At 41.3% G+C, this 19907-nt stretch overlaps 1 protein-coding gene across 2 annotated transcripts in view; it reads right to left on the minus strand.

Moving 5' to 3' along the window:
• The window catches only part of BANP (BTG3 associated nuclear protein), a 303313-nt gene that overhangs the window by 239896 nt on the left and 43510 nt on the right, over positions 1-19907 (minus strand). For both annotated transcript variants that reach the window (XM_075576425.1, XM_075576423.1), the window contains exons 5-6: positions 17052-17174; positions 16389-16564 (exon numbers count right to left, since the gene is read on the minus strand). In XM_075576425.1, the coding sequence (XP_075432540.1) occupies positions 16389-16564; positions 17052-17174 (299 nt within the window). The remainder of the gene's footprint in view (positions 1-16388; positions 16565-17051; positions 17175-19907) is intronic.

A 19907-nucleotide genomic window follows, 5' to 3' on the forward strand; every position in this document is an offset into this window, starting at 1 on the left:
TCAATCAGAGGCTGAGTCGGATTGAGCCATCTGTGCTGAAGCAGGGATATCCTGAAAACCTGACCTGTTGGGGGTGGGGGGGGGGGGTGGGCTTGAGGACTGGAGTTGAGCCCCCCTGGGTTAAATGAAATCAATGCATTCCATTGTTGCCGTCTCAGACATAAGAAAGTACTCCAATTGCTAATTTTGCTGCCATCCAGCCACAGATGTTACCGTATCCGATATACAAAAGACATCTCTGTTCTTTTGTTGCTGGAAAGCAGATCCCCGTCACACAATAAGCGCATCACACTTCCTTACTCTCCAGCGCTTCACATAACGTCCTCATTACAGGGCACTGAATAACTTCAAGGGTAATCAGGGCTGAGACGGGTAAGAAATAGGAAAACGCAAGTCAGAAATATTGACAGAAAGCATGTGTCAGTCTACACATCTATCCGACGTAACCTGATATCAGTGACTTCAATACTACTGGGGACAGAAGCAGAACATTCTGTTTAAAGGGGTAATCCAAGCCCATTATTTTTCATTTTTTTTTAATATAGTTTGAAACAGGGGTCTCCAGAGCCGAACCCCATAATTTCAGAACCAGGGACCGATTGCTTCCCAAGATACAGACCTAAAAAGGGGGTGCTGTTATCTACTGCAAGTTCTAAGCTCCACATCACGTGGGCCAACAGAAGCCGAACATCACACCTTCCTATTGCCTTCGAAAAGCGGCCATTATGTGACCCCCAGCTAGTGATCCGGAGCGGCTACCGGCACCCCCTACAGGGGCAAGTATCCCACGGAAGCAGGGGGTCCCCAGAGCTGAAATTAATGGGATTCAGCTCCGGAGACCCCCGACTTCAATCCGAAAAGAAAAGGAAGCTTGGACTGGCGCTTTAATATATAGAGCAATTAAATGATGCTGTGGGGACACGTGGGCCTCCTGGCGGGTGCTGCCAATGACAGACAGAAAGATAGAGGCGAGACTACCACCGAAATTAGAATGATCGAGGTGTGCAGCTTAAAGGTACAGTCCAAGCGGCATTTTTTATTTTAATTTTTTGGTAACAGTTTTGAAGTAGGGGTCTCCGGAGCTGAACCGCGTTGATTTCAGCTCTGAGGACCCCCTGCATCCGGAGATACTTAACTTCATAGGTGCAGCCGGAATCGCTCGCAAATTTATATGTCCTAGTCACGCGGGCCAATAGGAAGCCGTGACGTCATCATTTGTGACGTCATCATTTGCGGCTTCCTATTGGCCTGTGTGACCCGAGACATTTAAGCTACCATTACGAGAACCCCCCACACAGCCCAGCAGAGCGCTACTCTTATAGAGGTACAAGACTCGGGGAGCATGGGGTCCCGGAGCTGTAATCAACGCAGTCCAGCTTAGGAAACACCCTGCTTCAAATCTATTACAAAAAAATGCCGCTTGGACAGAACCTTAAAGAAGAGAATAAGAGAAAGATCAAGCGTAAACTTAAAAGGATTGTTGAAAACTGACGTTTTAGCCATGTGTCTTGCATTGTCTCGAGATAACCAAAATGCTGGTGTCCGACCAAATTTCCCCTGGATATAAATGTAAGCGGTAATTTCAGCCTTGTACTGTACAATAAGGGGTTACACTAGATATGTTCTCAAAATGCACCAGAAATTACATGACTGGTTTTGCATTTTCAAAAACTCTCCCAGATAAAATAATGGGGATTATGCCCCAAACAACCAATTATCCAAATGTACCAATTTATACACATTATGTGATGTGTAGATTGGAGAAACTGGTTTATACCTGTCAGATTTAGGGGCCAATGCTGAAAGGGGCGAGAAGCCCTATCTCGCCAGTTTTTGCCAAATATGCCTACAGCAATTCAGTAAATGGCGAAAAACTGGCGAGATGAGGAAAATCCGGCGGTTTTTTTTGGCGTGAAAAAAATCTCGCCGCGCGGGTGGTGAGATGCAATATCTCGCCAATTTAAAACCCCGCAGTATTCTAGTAGCCCCGATCAGCATCTCGGCGCTGATCGCGGCAATAAAATGGAGAGATTTTCTCAAAATTGCTCCGCCAACAAGAAAGTGGTGCTGAGCGGCGAAAAGGGACATAGAAAAAAAATCTGTCCCTTTTCCTGGCTCGGATTGATGCAGGGGGGCTCTTACACACTGCACCCATCCCTGCTAACCACAATATAAATATATATATATTATATATATATATATATATATATATATATATATATATATATATATATATATATATACATATACATATACACACACACATATATACACACATACATATATATATATATATATATATATATATATATATATATATATATATATATATATATATATATATATATATGAAAACGCAAGTCAGAAAGATTAATACACCAGTAACCCCTTCAGTTTCAGAAAGATTAATACACCAGTAACCCCTTCAGTTTCATATATTTATGGCATGCACAGCAATGACACTATAGGGCTCGCCATCTCTCTGCCGAATTCCTCTCCAGATATGCGCACTTTCCTGCATACTGCGAGGGGAATCCGCCAAAAAGATGGAGAGTTTAAAGTATGGCGAATGGCCATTCTCGCAGTTTTCTGCATTGGCCCCTTATTCTCTACAAGTTCAAACGATTGCAAATGAAGGTAAATGTAACAGAAACAGCGCTGATCTGGGTTACCACGTTGTATCGTGTACATTTTTGGTATGCCCTGCAATCGTTAAGTATATATCCTCATACAAACAATAGCCGATGGATAACGTGTGCAAGAAACATCAAATCATCGGCCTCATCACTTTTTTCACTCCATATTTATCGGTCTAAAAGCAGCTTGGACTGTATTCCTGGAAAGTAACATTTATGGCTGTTATACTAGTGCCCCACCCTGGATTTCAGAAGTTATTCCTCTGAGATCAGCTATTCAAACTGTCTATAAACATTGCATATGTCAGGGTGGTACTAGCACAGCTTTCACATAAAACTTTTTTTTTTTTACATCTGGAAGTGCGGATCAGAAGGAGCTTTGAAAGTATGATTATTACATATTGAGAATGGAATAACCAATAAAACTGTCTCTAGTATTCCAGCTTCAGGCATTAAGGGGTGTTTAAAAGACAATCATAAGTTAGGGTCACCTAGTGGACAGGTGTCTAAAACAGTAGAACAGCTGATATTTCAGATGTCAGTCGAACGCAGGAGATCAAGCAATGAACAGGCATGGAAACAAAACAGTCACAGCCAACTGTCATCTATGTGCAGAATTGCCGAGGTTCAACTGAAGGGCATTATTACATTTTACCACTGAGTAGACACGAATCCCAGTTTTACACTGTGATTAGGTTCATGTACAGGGTATACTCCGATTCCTGACATTATCTTATTGTTACCTAATGTTCTCAAGTACACTACACGTGGGAAAGTTTAACTTTGCGTGAGCACTCTTCACCGGGGCAGGATCTGATCAAATCAGGGATATTGTCGGGTGATGTCATTAGCTGCAGGGAACACAACAGGCTACAAAATGCATTGGCAAATTGCTGAAAGTGAGGCCTAGCCAATAATGTGTTGCAGACAATAACTGCAAGAACTGAAGTAGAAACAAATTGGGAATCCCTAGGGAGAGAGGTTTAAAAACAGTCCTGGCTTATAGAACTATTTGTTTCCTTCAATAGAACAGTCTTTGCGGACAGTCTTATTAATCATCTGCAGAGTTCAACTAATAACTGGCGGCAGTGATCACTAATGTAGCACCTGCGTACTGCTCCAAAACAAATGGATGTGTGGAGGGCACAAGGGAACAGGCTGCTGTTGTGAAGTATGTTGGCCAATTTGGCCTACAATAGTCATAAGATATTCCTAACAGATGCATTCCTCCTCACACTGTGTGCTTGAATCGATCTACAATGCTATATAAGCTTAGCCACGTCACAGACACCCGCTGCTATTGTTTGGTGTTACAGTCAACATCTGAGAAGGAACGCAATAAATCACACTCTTCTGTTGGGGTCAGCCTTCTCTACTAGTATCTGGTTTTACATCTTCGATGATTACCTTTCCTGTCAAAGGGGTGAAAAAAACCCAGATTAAATGAAAACGGCTCCTGTTCAAGATAATTAAAACGAGACTGATGACCTGTTATGAAACGGGATATCGGAAAGCGGAGTAATACGAGAACGTTTGAGTGGAAGCGACAATAAGTTATTCATCAGAGATGGGGAGTTGTAGTAAAAATCGCTCCAAAAAGAAAAAGAAAGAAGAAACACAAAGCCTGTATATTAATCAGGTGCCTGTGGATGTCTATTGATGCCTCACCGCTGGCAGTGTGTACAATGTACAGCTTTTTAATGACTACTGGCAGATACAAGAGATATCTTAAAAAAAAAAAAAAAAGTTGGACATCTTTTTAGGAAGGAAAGGTGACCGCTAGCTATTACACTCTTGATAATTTTGTGCCTTTAGTGCATTTGGCTGGTGTTATTTACTCACCATGCTTTATGTTTTAGAATAATTGATACACTTCATTGAATATTAGATTCAAGCATACACAGACTATAGGAGCCATGTTTGTCTAAAAGCTACATTGCTTTATGGGCAGTTTCCTTGACCTGATCAGACAGGGAAATCCCTGTGGTGTATTGTGAGCTACTTTTCTGCTACAGCTCTACTTGAATTATCATGAGCGTAATAGGTAGCGGTCCCTTAGGGACAAGTCGTGGATTTGTATACCTGATCCCTCCTTCCAGACTATTTTTAAATACTTAATAAAAGGGAAAGGGAAACACAAAATGAATGTGCCCCCTAAAAGAATTCACTAAACTGCACACCAACAAAGTGTAAAAGTTAACTTTTAATAAATTTACTTAAAACATATATTATCAAAGAGTTGTGTACTGTGAGTTTAAATCTTGAGTGTAAATCTATTAAAAGTTAACTTTTACACTTTGTTGGTGTGCAGTTTAGTGAATTAATTCTTTTAGGGGGCACATTCTTTTTCTGATTCACTTTTCAGTTCAGTTTGCACCCACAATTTGATTACCTTATTCACGTATTTAATTACTTCATTCAATTAGTATGGTCCTGTGATCACTCCCTAACTCTTTTGTGTTGTTACTTAATAAAAGGGTTTTAATTTCTATCAACCCAACACCCTTTCCCACAATGAGTGCGTTCCGTAGGGCACTTTCTTTCCTTTATTGCTTTCGTGTGTTAGCCCCACATTGCACCACTGTGTAGTATTCTTCTTACTCGAATGCTTGAGGCAGATGCGGACATATTTCCACCCTTCTCCCCACCTGTATATCTCATATAAAATGATTAGGTCAGTGACTCTTTCCACCAGTTAACGCTACTATGAAGACTACCAAGTGCATGGTCAGCATTTCGTAACGATTGTGTTGTTATTTATAATAATAATAAAAAGATAAAAATCAAAGGCTGACATGGGCTAAGTAACAGCTCGTACTGGTCACATGCTTGGTAGAAGATGCTAAAGACAAACTGTACTATCCACTGCTTCCCTGCTTGAATGAACCTCCAAGTCAGGGGTAGCCAACTCCAGTCCTCAAGAGCCACGACAGGTCAGGGATAGCCTTAAAACCTGACCTGTTGATGACCTTTGAGGACTGGAGTTGGCCACATTTGCTCCAAGGCATTGCACAGTTGCGTAGCAAACTCTTTTACTGTAGCAGCAAACTAGAAGGCATTTCTGAGACAGAGAATATTCCAAAGCAAACAAAGCAGAAATCTGAAGATCCCTTTGGCTTTGCATTGAAAGATGAACTGTGTGCCAATTTTATAGAGAAGCATTCTGCAAAGGCATTTTGATAAGATCCTTATCTTTGTAAGCACCTCATATTAGGGTATGAGACAGCTCTAAATCAGGTTATTTCCAAAGCCAAGACTTTAAATGTAATGTCAGGTGTTTAATAGGGTCGTCGTATTGTAGACCAGTTGGTAAACCCACTGATGTCTGTGGTAAAAAAAAGTTGTGATACAGCTTGACACTGCAGGTGTACGTATAACGTTTGCATTAAATATGTTGCATTTCAGAATGTATCTTTTCCAAAGGGAAAACAGCCATCCACCCAGCAAGGACATGCCTCTATCAGGACTTAAACTTTGCAAGAAAGCTTCCCGTCCTGTCCTATTTGCTTTGCGATATATTGGAAACTGGCATCTTTTCCAAGTTGATTGGCGCAGTGTAAGCCTGAGGGATACATCTTTTCAACCATCATTACTCTTTACTGAAATACAGTCTTTCACACCCCTGACCGGCAGACAAAGCTCCAATACAAACTTCTTCCTTTCCCTCATTGCTTCACTGCTAATTTTTTTTACTGTTAATCCAATATCAGTGGCCAGTTCTCCTTTTATTTCCTACAGGCGAACATAGCCTCAATTATTGGGGTGGGACAAGAATAATTGCTCAAGAATAATTGCTCAAAGTCACCATAAATTTCACATAGATTTTTTAATAGATGATTGTTACAAGCATCCAAAAACAAACCTTTCCCAAGAAATATTAATGGATTGGCTGTTTCTTCTGCATTTAAATACTGTATGAAACCAGCACATAAAAGGCCAATAACATCTGTTCCTGCAGGAACGTAATGCCAAGTAACCATGCACACAGTAATAGCCTATACTAAATATTTTCACTGCATTAATAACTTCCTATACGTTAAGATAAATATGATGATTTAATATACTGAGCATCCTTTGATTTCTATAGCAGGATTTAGCCCACCTCCCCAGCAGTGCAAGATCTTTGTAACACTTTCCTGTTTGCGATATTTGTTGCCGATATCCCCAGCCGTTTGAGCTGCAAACTGTAACAATAGATAATGTTACCATAGTAACAGAAGAATACATTGTTGCTGCTGAGTTACACTGACTGATGGGTTGACAAACAAAGGCAGCCATTTAGTGAACCCTGGGAAGCAAGATCTTTGCTGAACGAATCGATCGGCAGATTAGGCAATTCGTTTTCAATAAAAGGTTATAAAAGGCTGCATATTCCAAAACCAAAAAAAAAAAAACCATATATTTTTATTTTTAAGTGTCGCAGGGACTGCCCCTTTAATGTAATTAACCGTGTGCTTTTTCATATAGAAAAGCCCTCTGCAAGGGCACTTTGAAAAGATCCTTATTTTGTAAGCACATCATACATTACAGTCTGACAAGGAACCTTACTTTTTCAAACTAATGAGGTATGCCTGACATTTAATAGGGTCATCTTATTGAAGCACAATTAACCCATTGATGTTTACTCTGAGAAGTGGCTTAGAATTTGAAATCATTTGTCCACGGTCTAAAAAAGATTAATGAAAAGTACAATCTACGACCTGTTAGCAAACGGTAACCAGTACTGGAAGTCTTGACAACAGTCAAGCAATTTTAAAACTATACATTTATTAAGGAATTAGTAACAAGGCTTTTAGCCCTTGCTTTCTCTTTCTGAAAAAACAATCACATCCCCCCGCCCTTTCTAACCTTCCGTCAATCTAAAACATGTTTTCTTTGAAAACTAGAAACATTGTCAGAGTGACTGTTTTCGCTATGAGAACATCACAGTTCTTGACATTGCACTCAACGAATAACAAACAGAGGAAAGGTCTGGGTACTGGGTATCAAGAGACATATAAGCGACATGGGACTGTTCTTGAAACTGAAATTCCCATGCTTTATCGAAACAATCTGAATGGAAAAAGGAGACTTCAAAGTCTCATCAAAATGGAAAAAGGCTCAGAGCGCTTGAACTTGTACCACAAAGTTATGCACAACTAAGACTGTCTTGGCATTTGGTCATTGACAGGCACCAACACAGCAATTGCAAGCTTGCAAATGAAAATACATACACCCCACACCAGAGAAGGAGATATACCCTTGTGGCCCCAGATGGTGTCGGACCCTTGAAATACCATGACGTTCTTCATGAGAAATCAGTTCAAATAAACAGAATGGGTGCTTGAAAGTCTTTGTGTATTCTAGACATTAAAACCATATTGTCTTTTATTTATTTATAAAAATGTTTTATCAGGGAGTAAGACATTGAGAGTTGCCTCTTGTTTTCAAGTATGTCGTCGGCACAGAGTAATGATAACTATACTTGGTTACATTAAATGAACAGAGGTTATACATTCAATTTACAGACATTTCATGGACAGTTAGAGACACGATGGAATATGTGACATTTAAAGATATGATTAAAATTGTGTTAGGAGAGGTATGATAGGCCTGCAATGTGTTAGAAGAGGTAGGATAGGCCTGCAATGTGTTAGAAGAGGTAGGATAGGCCTGCAATGTGTTAGAAGAGGTAGGATAGGCCTGCAATGTGTTAGAAGAGGTAGGATAGGCCTGCAGTGTGTTAGGAGAGGTAGGATGGGCCTGCAATGTGTTAGAAGAGGTAGGATAGGCCTGCAATGTGTTAGAAGAGGTAGCATAGGCCCGCAGTGTGTTAGAAGAGGTAGGATAGGCCTGCAGTGTGTTAGCAGAGGTAGGATAGGCCTGCAGTGTGTTAGCAGAGGTAGGATAGGCCCGCAGTGTGTTAGAAGAGGTAGGATAGGCCTGCAGTGTGTTAGCAGAGGTAGGATAGGCCTGCAGTGTGTTAGCAGAGGTAGGATAGGCCTGCAATGTGTTAGAAGAGGTAGGAGAGGCCTGCAATGTGTTAGAAGAGGTAGGATGGGCCTGCAATGTGTTAGAAGAGGTAGGATAGGCCTGCAATGTGTTAGCAGAGATAGGATAGGCCTGCAATGTGTTAGAGGTAGGATGGGCCTGCAATGTCTTAAAAAAAAGGTAGGATAGGCCTGCAATATCTTAAAAAAAGGTAGGATAGGCCTGCAATGTGTTAGCAGAGGTAGGATAGGCCAGCAATGTGTTAGGAGAGGTAGGATAGGCCTGCAGTGTGTTGTATTAGAAGAGGCCCTGCCTAAAGAAGCTTACAATCCTTAAAGACATACATACGGCAAGGTAAGTTGAAACATTGGGTACAGGGGGTGAGAAGGCTGGTGCGTTTCAGATTGCAACAGAGCAGCTCTAACATTATCAAACATCATCAAAGGGCAGCAAACGGCTCCCACACCTTTTGGCTGCCCTTCGGCTATGCCAAAGGCTGTCTGCCTTTGGGGCGACGCAGATGTAGACTGAAGGGGTTCAGAATGAATGCAGCTGTGGTTTCAGAGTCCTTTGTCATTAACATTCCAGTGGGGGAGGTTGACAAAACACATAGCAGTAAGCAAACACTAATTAAATATGAATGCTATGGCAGTAGAACTATTAGCAACTTAAATACCACTATTATTTGGTTGCACACTCTGATCTACAGCGAATACATTTACAGTACTATGTTTCAACAGTGAAACTACCAACTGTGGTGTCATCTAATAGTGAACTATTAAACCTAACCATGGGGTGTGGAGCTATAGCGCAATTACTACATAGCATTATGTTTCAAAAGCGAAACAAATAACTGTGGTCACGCTCTTCAGGGCGTTGAATGGGTTTTATATCCAATCCTGCCACATACTACATGGTCTAAGTCCGCACCTATCTATTAGCAAACTACACACCGTGCATGAGCAGGTCTCTAAGTATACAGTTACTGTACATGTCAACATCTTGTATACATAAGCCTGTCACTACCGGTATTTATTGGATACCTGGAGGCTATTCTTTTACCTTCATATCCCACTGTGTACCTCCTGCATAGCCGGTCCAGGGCAATTTAGCGCTTTCTGGCAATTTTAACCCTGTCCACCAAGGGTTAATGCAGTCTATCCATTATAGATAGCTGGAAGTTTGTGGCACATACCCATCCTCTTATTATTATCAGCGTCGTTCTGTGCTTACGGCCAAAACCGTTTGTATGTTTTAGTTTGTCCCTTCTATTATTTTACTATATTACCCAATAAAGGTTACATTTTAAATATGTCATATTGCAGTTTGAGTGAGCGCTGGTTCTTTAGGGGCACTTTTCTTGCTTCCCAAGTTTGTGTCCCGACGCAGATGTAGACGGAAGGGGTTCAGAATGAATGCAGCTGTAGTTTCAGAGTCCGTGGTCATTAACATTCCAGTGGTGGAGGTTGACAAAACACATAGCAGTAAGCAAACACAGATGTTAACCCTTAGCACGTTGGTTCTGTGCAGAGGGGAGCAGCTCTTGGGGAACCCTTGCAGGTCCGCCTTTGGTTAGCTGTTTGACTTGGAGGTGGCTTTGTTCTAGTTGCTGAAAATCCTACATGTGCAGCCAGGGCCAAGTAACAAAAAAAGAGACTTGGAAAGGTATCAGCTTATATGCATAGTACCGTACTCAACAAACGGACAATGGTGGCAAATTAATGTGTGAACTGCGCCATGGGACGGGCAAACAAAGTATCCTCACTCTAAAGAACGTGTTACCAATAACTTGCAGCGCGTTTTTTAATTCTTCCGCTACTGGAGGAGGCTGTAATACCAGACAGTAAAGGCCTTCTCCCCATTCTGGGTCACACTATTGATGTTTGACGGACATCAGGGACAAGTCATGTCTTCTAGTTGTTATAAAATGCTTACTGGCAATAATTCAGAGTCTCTGTTCTGTTAGTAGAAGACAGTTTATAAGGTTTCCAATGTGTAGTCCATGTCAACATAGCACTTTTAAGGAAATGATCTTATTTTTCAAAATTATGATATTCCACTAATCCTGACCTACAGCCCCCTCTCGCACGTTTTCTATAAACACAAACTGAAGTCAGTGAGCAGCTGACATGGCTACAAACAAGAATGCAGTTTTGATATGAATTTCTATTCAGAAAAATAAGGAACATTGCCAAAGTTTGAGTTTCTCAGAAGTAGCGTATGGCAATGCAATGGCATGATTAGCTATGCAACCAGCCATTGGCATCTCTCAGCAAGACATTTTTTCCTCCCAATTCCAGTAACCACCATGCAAATTCCCACTCCAAGCCAGTAGACAAACTTTCAGACATTTACAGATAAAACCAGCAGTGTATTTTAATTGCAAACTCAAGGAGTTGGTGCACAACACAGATACCATGTTTATACTGCACTTTTCTGCTTCAAACAACACGTTTTGTTTTGTTTTTCAAATAAAAACAATCCATACTCCATCACACCCCTGACATTTTAAATGATGGCTTGGATCCTTGGTATATAAAAAAGAAGCACTTATAGTAGATCACCAATCTGCAACCATGATCCATACGCCATCTTGACATGGGAAAGAGACAGTAACACTAGAAAAACTATCCGGAGCAGAATGAAGCCCAATATTTCTGGGGTTTCATCCGAATGCACATTTTGTTATATTTTTGTTTTCTATTGAATATGATGTTTTATAGCATACAAGAAGCAAAAGCTGATAATAAAACAATATCACAGCCCATATGATTACAGCAAAATTAATCATTAAATGGTGAAAACCCCCAAATAAATGTTAACTTCAATACAATAAATGATAAATTATAAAAACGTAACCATCAATTTGGTATTCATGTGTCGTTAACCAACAGTTTTGGTAATTATAGTTTCCCTGTTAGCAGGTTGTATTTTAAAAAGAAAAACAATACAGACCGGCGCCTTAGAGTCCAAATGGGAGATATAAAAGTTCAATGGATGATTAGAAATATCCAATGGATGTTATTCTGGTCCAGTGGACAGCAGGTTCCTCAACAGCAGGATAATTATGACATGCAGGGGAGACAAGAGAATAGGATCATAGTGTAATACTGTGAGATTATTACAAAAAACACATAGACATAGACAGACATACACAAATAACACTGAACAGTAGGCTGACTAATAATAAGGAGGAATATTTAATGAACATATAAAAATGCAGGTAACTGGTGACGAGCAGGTCTAGGATCCGGTGTTTTAAAACCGGAATCCTACTTACAGCAGGTCCCTAGAACACGAGCAGGTAGGATGGTGTAGGTGTCCGACGGGTAGTGCTGGTGGACACGCGCCACGTGTAGGTGCCTGTGGGAGCTTCCCTCAGCCACTGCCGATGATGGCGATGCTTCCCTTCACCCCACGTGACTCTCCTTCGCTGGCGTCCGGAAGTGCGTCACAGCGGGCGGGACTACACACCGGGTACTTCTGCCGATAATAACACTTGTATACTGCGGCTCCAGGGGCTGCTGAAAAGGTCTGCTCCTCTGCCAGTAATACTGCTGTATGATTCTCAATGGCCCAACGCGTTTCGTGCGCAGCCCTGAAGAAGTGCGCATGCGCACGAAACGCGTTGGGCCATTGAGAATCATACAGCAGTATTACTGGCAGAGGAGCAGACCTTTTCAGCAGCCCTTGGAGCCGCAGTATACAAGTGTTATTATCGGCAGAAGTACCCGGTGTGTAGTCCCGCCCGCTGTGACGCACTTCCGGACGCCAGCGAAGGAGAGTCACGTGGGGTGAAGGGAAGCATCGCCATCATCGGCAGTGGCTGAGGGAAGCTCCCACAGGCACCTACACGTGGCGCGTGTCCACCAGCACTGCCCGTCGGACACCTACACCATCCTACCTGCTCGTGTTCTAGGGACCTGCTGTAAGTAGGATTCCGGTTTTAAAACACCGGATCCTAGACCTGCTCGTCACCAGTTACCTGCATTTTTATATGTTCATTAAATATTTCTCCTTATTATTAGTCAGCCTACTGTTCAGTGTTATTTGTGTATGTCTGTCTATGTCTATGTGTTTTTTGTAATAATCTCACAGTATGACACTATGATCCTATTCTCTTGTCTCCCCTGCATGTCATAATTATCCTGCTGTTGAGGAACCTGCTGTCCACTGGACCAGAATAACATCCATTGGATATTTCTAATCATCCATTGAACTTTAATATCTCCCATTTGGACTCTAAGGCGCCGGTCTGTATTGTTTTTCTTTTTGTTTACCACTAACTGTGTTCGGGTTAGTTATTCCTGGCAGCCTTGCCTATTGTAATCTTTATCACGTTTTTGTCAATATTTGAATTGTATCTGTACACATTTTTTAGCGCTAATCACACCATTCTTTTTTTCTAGGTTGTATTTTAAAGCAATATCATCTCTCTATTACACATAGTTCTGCTATTTTACCCAAAACAGTTTCGGATTTAGGCATATCATGGATCCTATACTGTAGGTGTATTTTTCCATTGTCGGAATAGCTGATATTGTTTATGAAACGACTCTGTGGAGGTATACAGGATCATTTCCAAAAAGCAACCGCACAGTAAGGCTGCGTCCATAGAAGGACAAGCAGCGCTGAGCCGTGGGAACGCTCCGCGCTGAGCCCCGGCATCCTCAATGAGGATGTCTTTAGAGGGGGCTCACGTGAGCGTCCGCAGGCGTGCTGAGGAGTTGGATTTTTCAGCCGACAGCCAAGCTGTTTTTCAGCGTGCTGTCGGCTGAAAACATCCAATCAGCGCGAAGCAGCGTCAACGTCACGGCGCCGTGATGTCGGCGCCGTGACGTTGACGTCAGTGCGTCACGGGCTATTGGCCCAGCGACGTCACTGCCCCGCCTCCCCCCACCACCCTCCGCCTCCCTATCGCGTCAGCGCTGTTCAGCACTGCTCCCCCCTCTATGGACGCAGCCTTACAGCTACAATACGGGCTCCCTACCTTGGTTCCATTGGATCTTTTTTCTGCATTCATTCGCCTAATAACATATACCGTGAATTCATAGGTCGCTTGATTCCAGTAACCAAATGTATAAGGCCTAAACCTCCCCCTCACTGGACAACCCTATTCCCGCAATTTCTCCAACATAAATCAGACGCATTCGGATATATTCTCTTAAGACTTACAGGTGGGAGATCCCATCTCATCAAGACTTTGTAGGAATTCTCACTATATTGTGTTTCCCTAGAACCCCGTTTGATATTCAACCAATTATTTGACCACTGTGGGTCATTCAGCTTTTTATATACATCGGATTCCTATTTGACAGTAAACTGTGTTCAGAAAAAACCTGCCACCTTTTTATTTTCCATCATATCTTGCAGGAAAATCACTAAATAAATGTTCATGAAAATGTGAGCAATTATAGGTCTGTCCTGGTACATTATTACATTTAAGAATTATTTGGTAATCTAATAAATATTCTTTGGAATTGGTGACAGCGCGATGACCTCATCAAGCGCATAGTTACAAAATAGCGTTTAGCGAAGATGATAAGCACATTATAAAGTGCTGGAGACACAACAAGAATTATTATGGTCCAAAACGCTTACATGAAATGTTTCCTGATAAAGGGATGGTTGCAGGGAGGACTGAAAAAACTAATTCATAAAAGCCATGTATCCTTCAGGAGTAGCAGCAGCTGGATCAGCGTGTTATCGGTTATGCAATCAGACAGTGGCGTTCTCGTCTTCAGGCGCGCGTTTCAGAAGGATATCTTAAACACGCACATTGAACTCAAACTTTGTAGTAATCATAGCGTTTCAGATAAGATCATAACAGTTTAACACAGTAACAAACTACGAAGGGAAAACTCCTATTTCTTGTTTAATGAACATGATCCTTCTGCAGTGTCTGATACTTGTTGCTATAATACAGTGACATCAATGTAGTTATCAGTTGCTTCCTATCTAGTGTTAATCTACATAACAGACCAGATCTACAATTGTGCCCATTTTCATGGGGATTGAGTGAGAAATATATACAATGTGACGCAAAACAAAAGGGGTCCCTTTTATCCTGAACACACTGTATATGTGGGCGTAATGGGTGTCATTTGCTCTAGTGTAACTTTGTAGACTACAGAAATATTGTGGCCGCTGTGTGCTGGGCCTAAAAATAGAACATTAAAAAAAAAAAAAAAACATCAAGTATATTCTGTGGGAACTTTGTATTTAAGAAGTTCATACCATTCCTAAATTGCACAAACTCCAATAATTCATTCTGTGCAACATTCTTATACTCTTCATAGTACTCAAATGGAGGAAATATGTCTAACTGTAAATAATTTCCAACCCCTTTTTAACCCATCATTTTTCAAACTCGAAATGCATTTTGTTCTTGGTGGAAAAAATGTTTATTGACAAACATTGGGGTCAATTGAGAGAGGTATTTACTCATCTTATATTTACTCGTTTATAGAATTCCAAATACAGGGAGTCAGACCCAGGAGCGGCCAACTCCCGTCCTCAAGGGCCAACCAACAGGTCAGGTTTTCAGGATATCTTTGCTTCAGCACAGGTGGCTCAATCAGTGGCTCAGTCATAATGGCAGATCCACTGATTGAGCCACCTGTGCTGAAGCAGGCATATCCTGAAAACCTGACCTGTTGGTGGTCCTTGAGGACTGGAGTTGACCCCCCCCCCCCCCCCCGAGTTAGACCAATAATAAGGGTTCTAATATAGCGCCGTCGGCCTCTCCCCTGTTTTCCATTTCAATCTGATTCTCATGTGGGTGGGCCTTTTAGTCAAGCTGAGAAGCTTGATAGTATGCCTTAATATTTGTGACACCCATTGTGCCATCTTCCTTAGGTTTTTATAAAGTGTCAGAGTGAACCAATGGCAGCGTCTTGCCCCTTATAAAAAATGAATTAAAAAGGGTGAAACCATTTTATAAACGATGGTGGCACCGATACACGTGTAGGGTTTTAAACCGGTATAACAACCCGGATAATATGTTCAATACAATAGTGTTGATCCTCCCAACAAGACCTCAGATTTTGCATAATGCACTTTAAGGTTTGGGTTTGCCGAGCGTCCTCAATACTTTAATTTGGCATAGATATCAGTGGTTTCAAAATGATAAAGCATCGCCTGCATCGCAAAAGGGTTCCATTACCAGAGCACAAATTAACGGTGACAGCCATACCTAGTTCTGTTAGAAATCGCGAAAGATTGAGCATAATCTCTTAATTTTAGCAGTGGAATCATATAGAGCCATTATGGACGTCTGAATTTATCAATACTAGTTTCATATCATTCCAATTGATTCTATTAAATCAGATAATCCGGTAAGAGGAAAAAAAAACGGTGCACAGCCGTTCAAAAAAGTATCGATGTTTCTTTCATTTAGGTACGGCATGTTGCTGTATATAGGGAAATATTGTCTCTGCTGATCCCATATTATTTGTCACTGGACTCCGGATATAGTAAAATCCAACATAGGATTCTTTCACAGATTCCAGAGAAATCACAGAGAAAACACCCCATGTAAATTGCTTGAATTCTATTTTTTCTGTGGGTAATGTACTTTAAATGTAATGACTAATGTATACACCTCCACAATCAACGTGTTTTGTGTGCCCAGCTCTATGTTGAGATACCAGAAAGGTCCTCACAATGCCTCGGTGGAAACACTGGCTCAAAATAATTGCCCTGACTTCAGTAAAAGTGCCTTAAAGCACTCGGCTATTTGTATTCCCTTTAAATTAAATAAGACGGCTCATACCAACATACCTTCGGAGTTTAATGTGATGAGGGTGACATTGTTCCCCATGTTTGGGTTTGACGATTGGCCACTGTTGGAAAGGGTGTCACTAGCCTCGGAGCCGCTGTCGTTGTCTTCATTGTGACTGTCCTCTGAGCCGGGAACTTTCACCACAATAGTGTTATGCCTTCGCCCGGAGACCGCACTGAAATAAAGTGTGTTCCATTTACCTTTCAATCCAACAATACTTGCTCTTCATCCAACGTTGACCATAACTCAGAGCTTGTTTTACTTTCTTCTATTATTTTGTTTCGGTTTCTGATTATAGCTCCAATCCTGTATTCGTTTTTTTTTTCCAATTGTTTTTTTAAAGAAACAATTGAGCGTTCAACTAGTTTCTTACTTCAGTTTCGTTTTGGAATGAGTTTTCAGTTCATTGAACAAGATCTAATTTATTTCAATGTCTTTGACAAAGTGTTTCATGTATTAAACAAAGATTGGCGGCTTGGAAGAAACATGTATATGGTTTGGAAAGAAAAGGTATCTGACTGGGCAATGTAAAGCGGAATTATTTAGAATGAAGTGCTCAGGAAGGGACCTAGATGATAAATAGCAGAAAGTGAGAACTAGAACATTATGTGGCGATTAAAGCACACCTTGTCACGGCTTTTGAAAGTACTGTCCTTTATTACCTGTTGAGAATGTTTTCCAGCGATTCGGTTGCCCTGTTCATTGGTTCTTCTTGACCCTCCATTTTGGCTATCACCGAGTTCGGTCTGTCATTATTCAGTATGACGGTAGTCTGAGGAACAACACTAAGTGCAAGAAGAGAAATGAAAGCTTTAATAAGATTTATATGCCCACCAACATCTGAGATTTGTATGCCCAACCACTGCATCACAGTATGAGACTTGTATGCCCGCTTAGTACATCACAGTATGAGACTTGTATGCCCGCTTAGTACATCACAGTATGAGACTTGTATGCCCGCTTAGTACATCACAGTATGAGACTTGTATGCCCGCTTAGTACATCATAGTATGAGACTTGTATGCCCGCTTAGTACATCACAGTATGAGACTTGTATGCCCGCTTAGTACATCATAGTATGAGACTTGTATGCCCGCTTAGTACATCACAGTATGAGACTTGTATGCCCGCTTAGTACATCACAGTATGAGACTTGTATGCCCGCTTAGTACATCACAGTATGAGACTTGTATGATGCCCGCTTAATACATCACAGTATGAGACTTGTATGCCCGCTTAGTACATCACAGTATGAGACTTGTATGATGCCCGCTTAATACATCACAGTATAAGACTTTTATGATGCCCGCTTAGTACATCACAGTATGAGACTTGTATGCCCGCTTAGTACATCACAGTATGAGACTTGTATGATGCCCGCTTAGTACATCACAGTATGAGACTTGTATGCCCGCTTAGTACATCACAGTATGAGACTTGTATGCCCGCTTAGTACATCACAGTATGAGACTTGTATGCCCGCTTAGTACATCACAGTATGAGACTTGTATGCCCGCTTAGTACATCACAGTATGAGACTTGTATGCCCGCTTAGTACATCACAGTATGAGACTTGTATGATGCCCGCTTAATACATCACAGTATAAGACTTTTATGATGCCCGCTTAGTACATCACAGTATGAGACTTGTAAGCCCGCTTAGTACATCATAGTATGAGACTTGTATGCCCGCCCACATAATAGTATGATACTTGTATGCCCCCCACTACATCATAGTATGAGACTTGTATGACCACTTAGTACATCATAGCATGATACTTGTATGCCCACTCACTACATCATAGTATCATACTTGTATGCTCACCACTATACCAAAGTCTCAGACTTCTATTTGCACAATTTAATGATTTCCATCAGAAATCAGGCATTGTTTTAACTACGTTTTAATAGAATCTACAGTACTGCATTAAATGACACAACATCTTACGCGATCAAGATGTTCGCCAAGTTGTGTTAATTCCAGGATTTTTACAATCATTATTATTACTTTTCAGCAGAGTTTAGTAAATATAGGAATCCCTATATTTCTGTGCTTCCACAACTGCCCCAAAACAAACATCTTAACAGTGAACTGGTTGGGTTTCAGTTTCCTAACTCTCACCACAGAGTATTATGGTGTATTTTGTTCCACATAAAAACACTGGCACGCCATGTGGAAAAAGCACCAAGTCAAGCCATAGAGGTAAGCTGAAGATCAGTTTTTATTGACAACAGATCCATTACTCATTTGACAAGTTTATAGCTGCTCTTTATTTAAACTGAAACCCTCTTGAAAACATAATGTAGGTAGGTGAAGCATTGACAAGTAATTGCCTGATGCTTACAATTCGGACACTCAATCAATCCTCTTTTAATAGGACATGTCTGTTATGCTCTGTCTGTGCAAAGCAGAAGACCATTTTATTTTATTTTTAAGTTCAAGAGAGACAGAAGCTTAGTTGGTAATGTACACAGGATTCTCCAAAAATGCACACCTCATTCGTGCATCTTCCTACAACAACCCTAAAATCTACTAATCGTTAATCATAACTGCAATCTTTAACATTCCAAGAGCTGTCATTCCTTTCAAAGGATTCACAGCTGCAGTGAAATTACTTGTACGTAACTGTCTGTCACCCCTGGCAATATAGCAGAGAATCTAGCTGAAGCCAACGAAAATCCTAAAATTGCGTTTATGTTTATAAATATGCAATTAAACCCTTTTGCAAGTTTTTCTCCACTTTACAGTCATTTAAAACATTTATATACTCTAACTTAAATATAAGACATTAGCAGGAGCAGCCCTGGTCAACCCCCTCGTGGTTGAAGGCATCCCCAATGATCTTTAAGGTACTGCGGACCTCCAGTTTTTCTTTTACCATGTTGCTTCTACAAATCTTCTGATTTCACCTTCCCATTTTACTTTTCGATTTTGTCTGGATTGTGTTGCAGTTGCACTTTCCCTGGAAGGACGCGTGGTACATCATTGGTAGTTTCTGCTCTTCCTCTGCTGCATTCTGCCATGTGTTATTTGTGTTGTATGTCTTTATTTATATAGCGCCACTATAGCAGTGTTCTTGCACAATTTCTTGGTGAAGTCCCCAACTCTTCATGATCAGTATACAGGCTTATATTGTTGATCCATCATCCTGTTTGAGTGTAATGATGAGCTTCTTCCCAAAGCATAAGTCGCTGCTTTGTCTTCTTTAAAAACGTTTGCTTCCCGAGATACTTACTTCGAAAGGTGGCGCCGGTAGCACCTCCGGCTGGGCTAGTTAGAGTTATCGAAATGGCGGCTTAAATGACCCATTTCTCACGCGCCAATAGAAAGCCATGAGGTCATCCCTTGTGTCTTCCTATTGGCCCGCGTGACCGGGAGCTTTAAAACAGCAGAGAGATACGGGCGCCACCATACGGAGGTAAGTATCTCGGGAAGCAGGGGGTCCCCGGAGCTGAAGTCAACGCAGTGTCATGATTTAGTTAACAAAAATAAAGCCGAAGTGTTTATGGGGACGCAG

This window comes from Ascaphus truei, chromosome 19, assembly GCF_040206685.1.
Source record: "Ascaphus truei isolate aAscTru1 chromosome 19, aAscTru1.hap1, whole genome shotgun sequence".
NCBI lineage: Eukaryota > Metazoa > Chordata > Amphibia > Anura > Ascaphidae > Ascaphus > Ascaphus truei.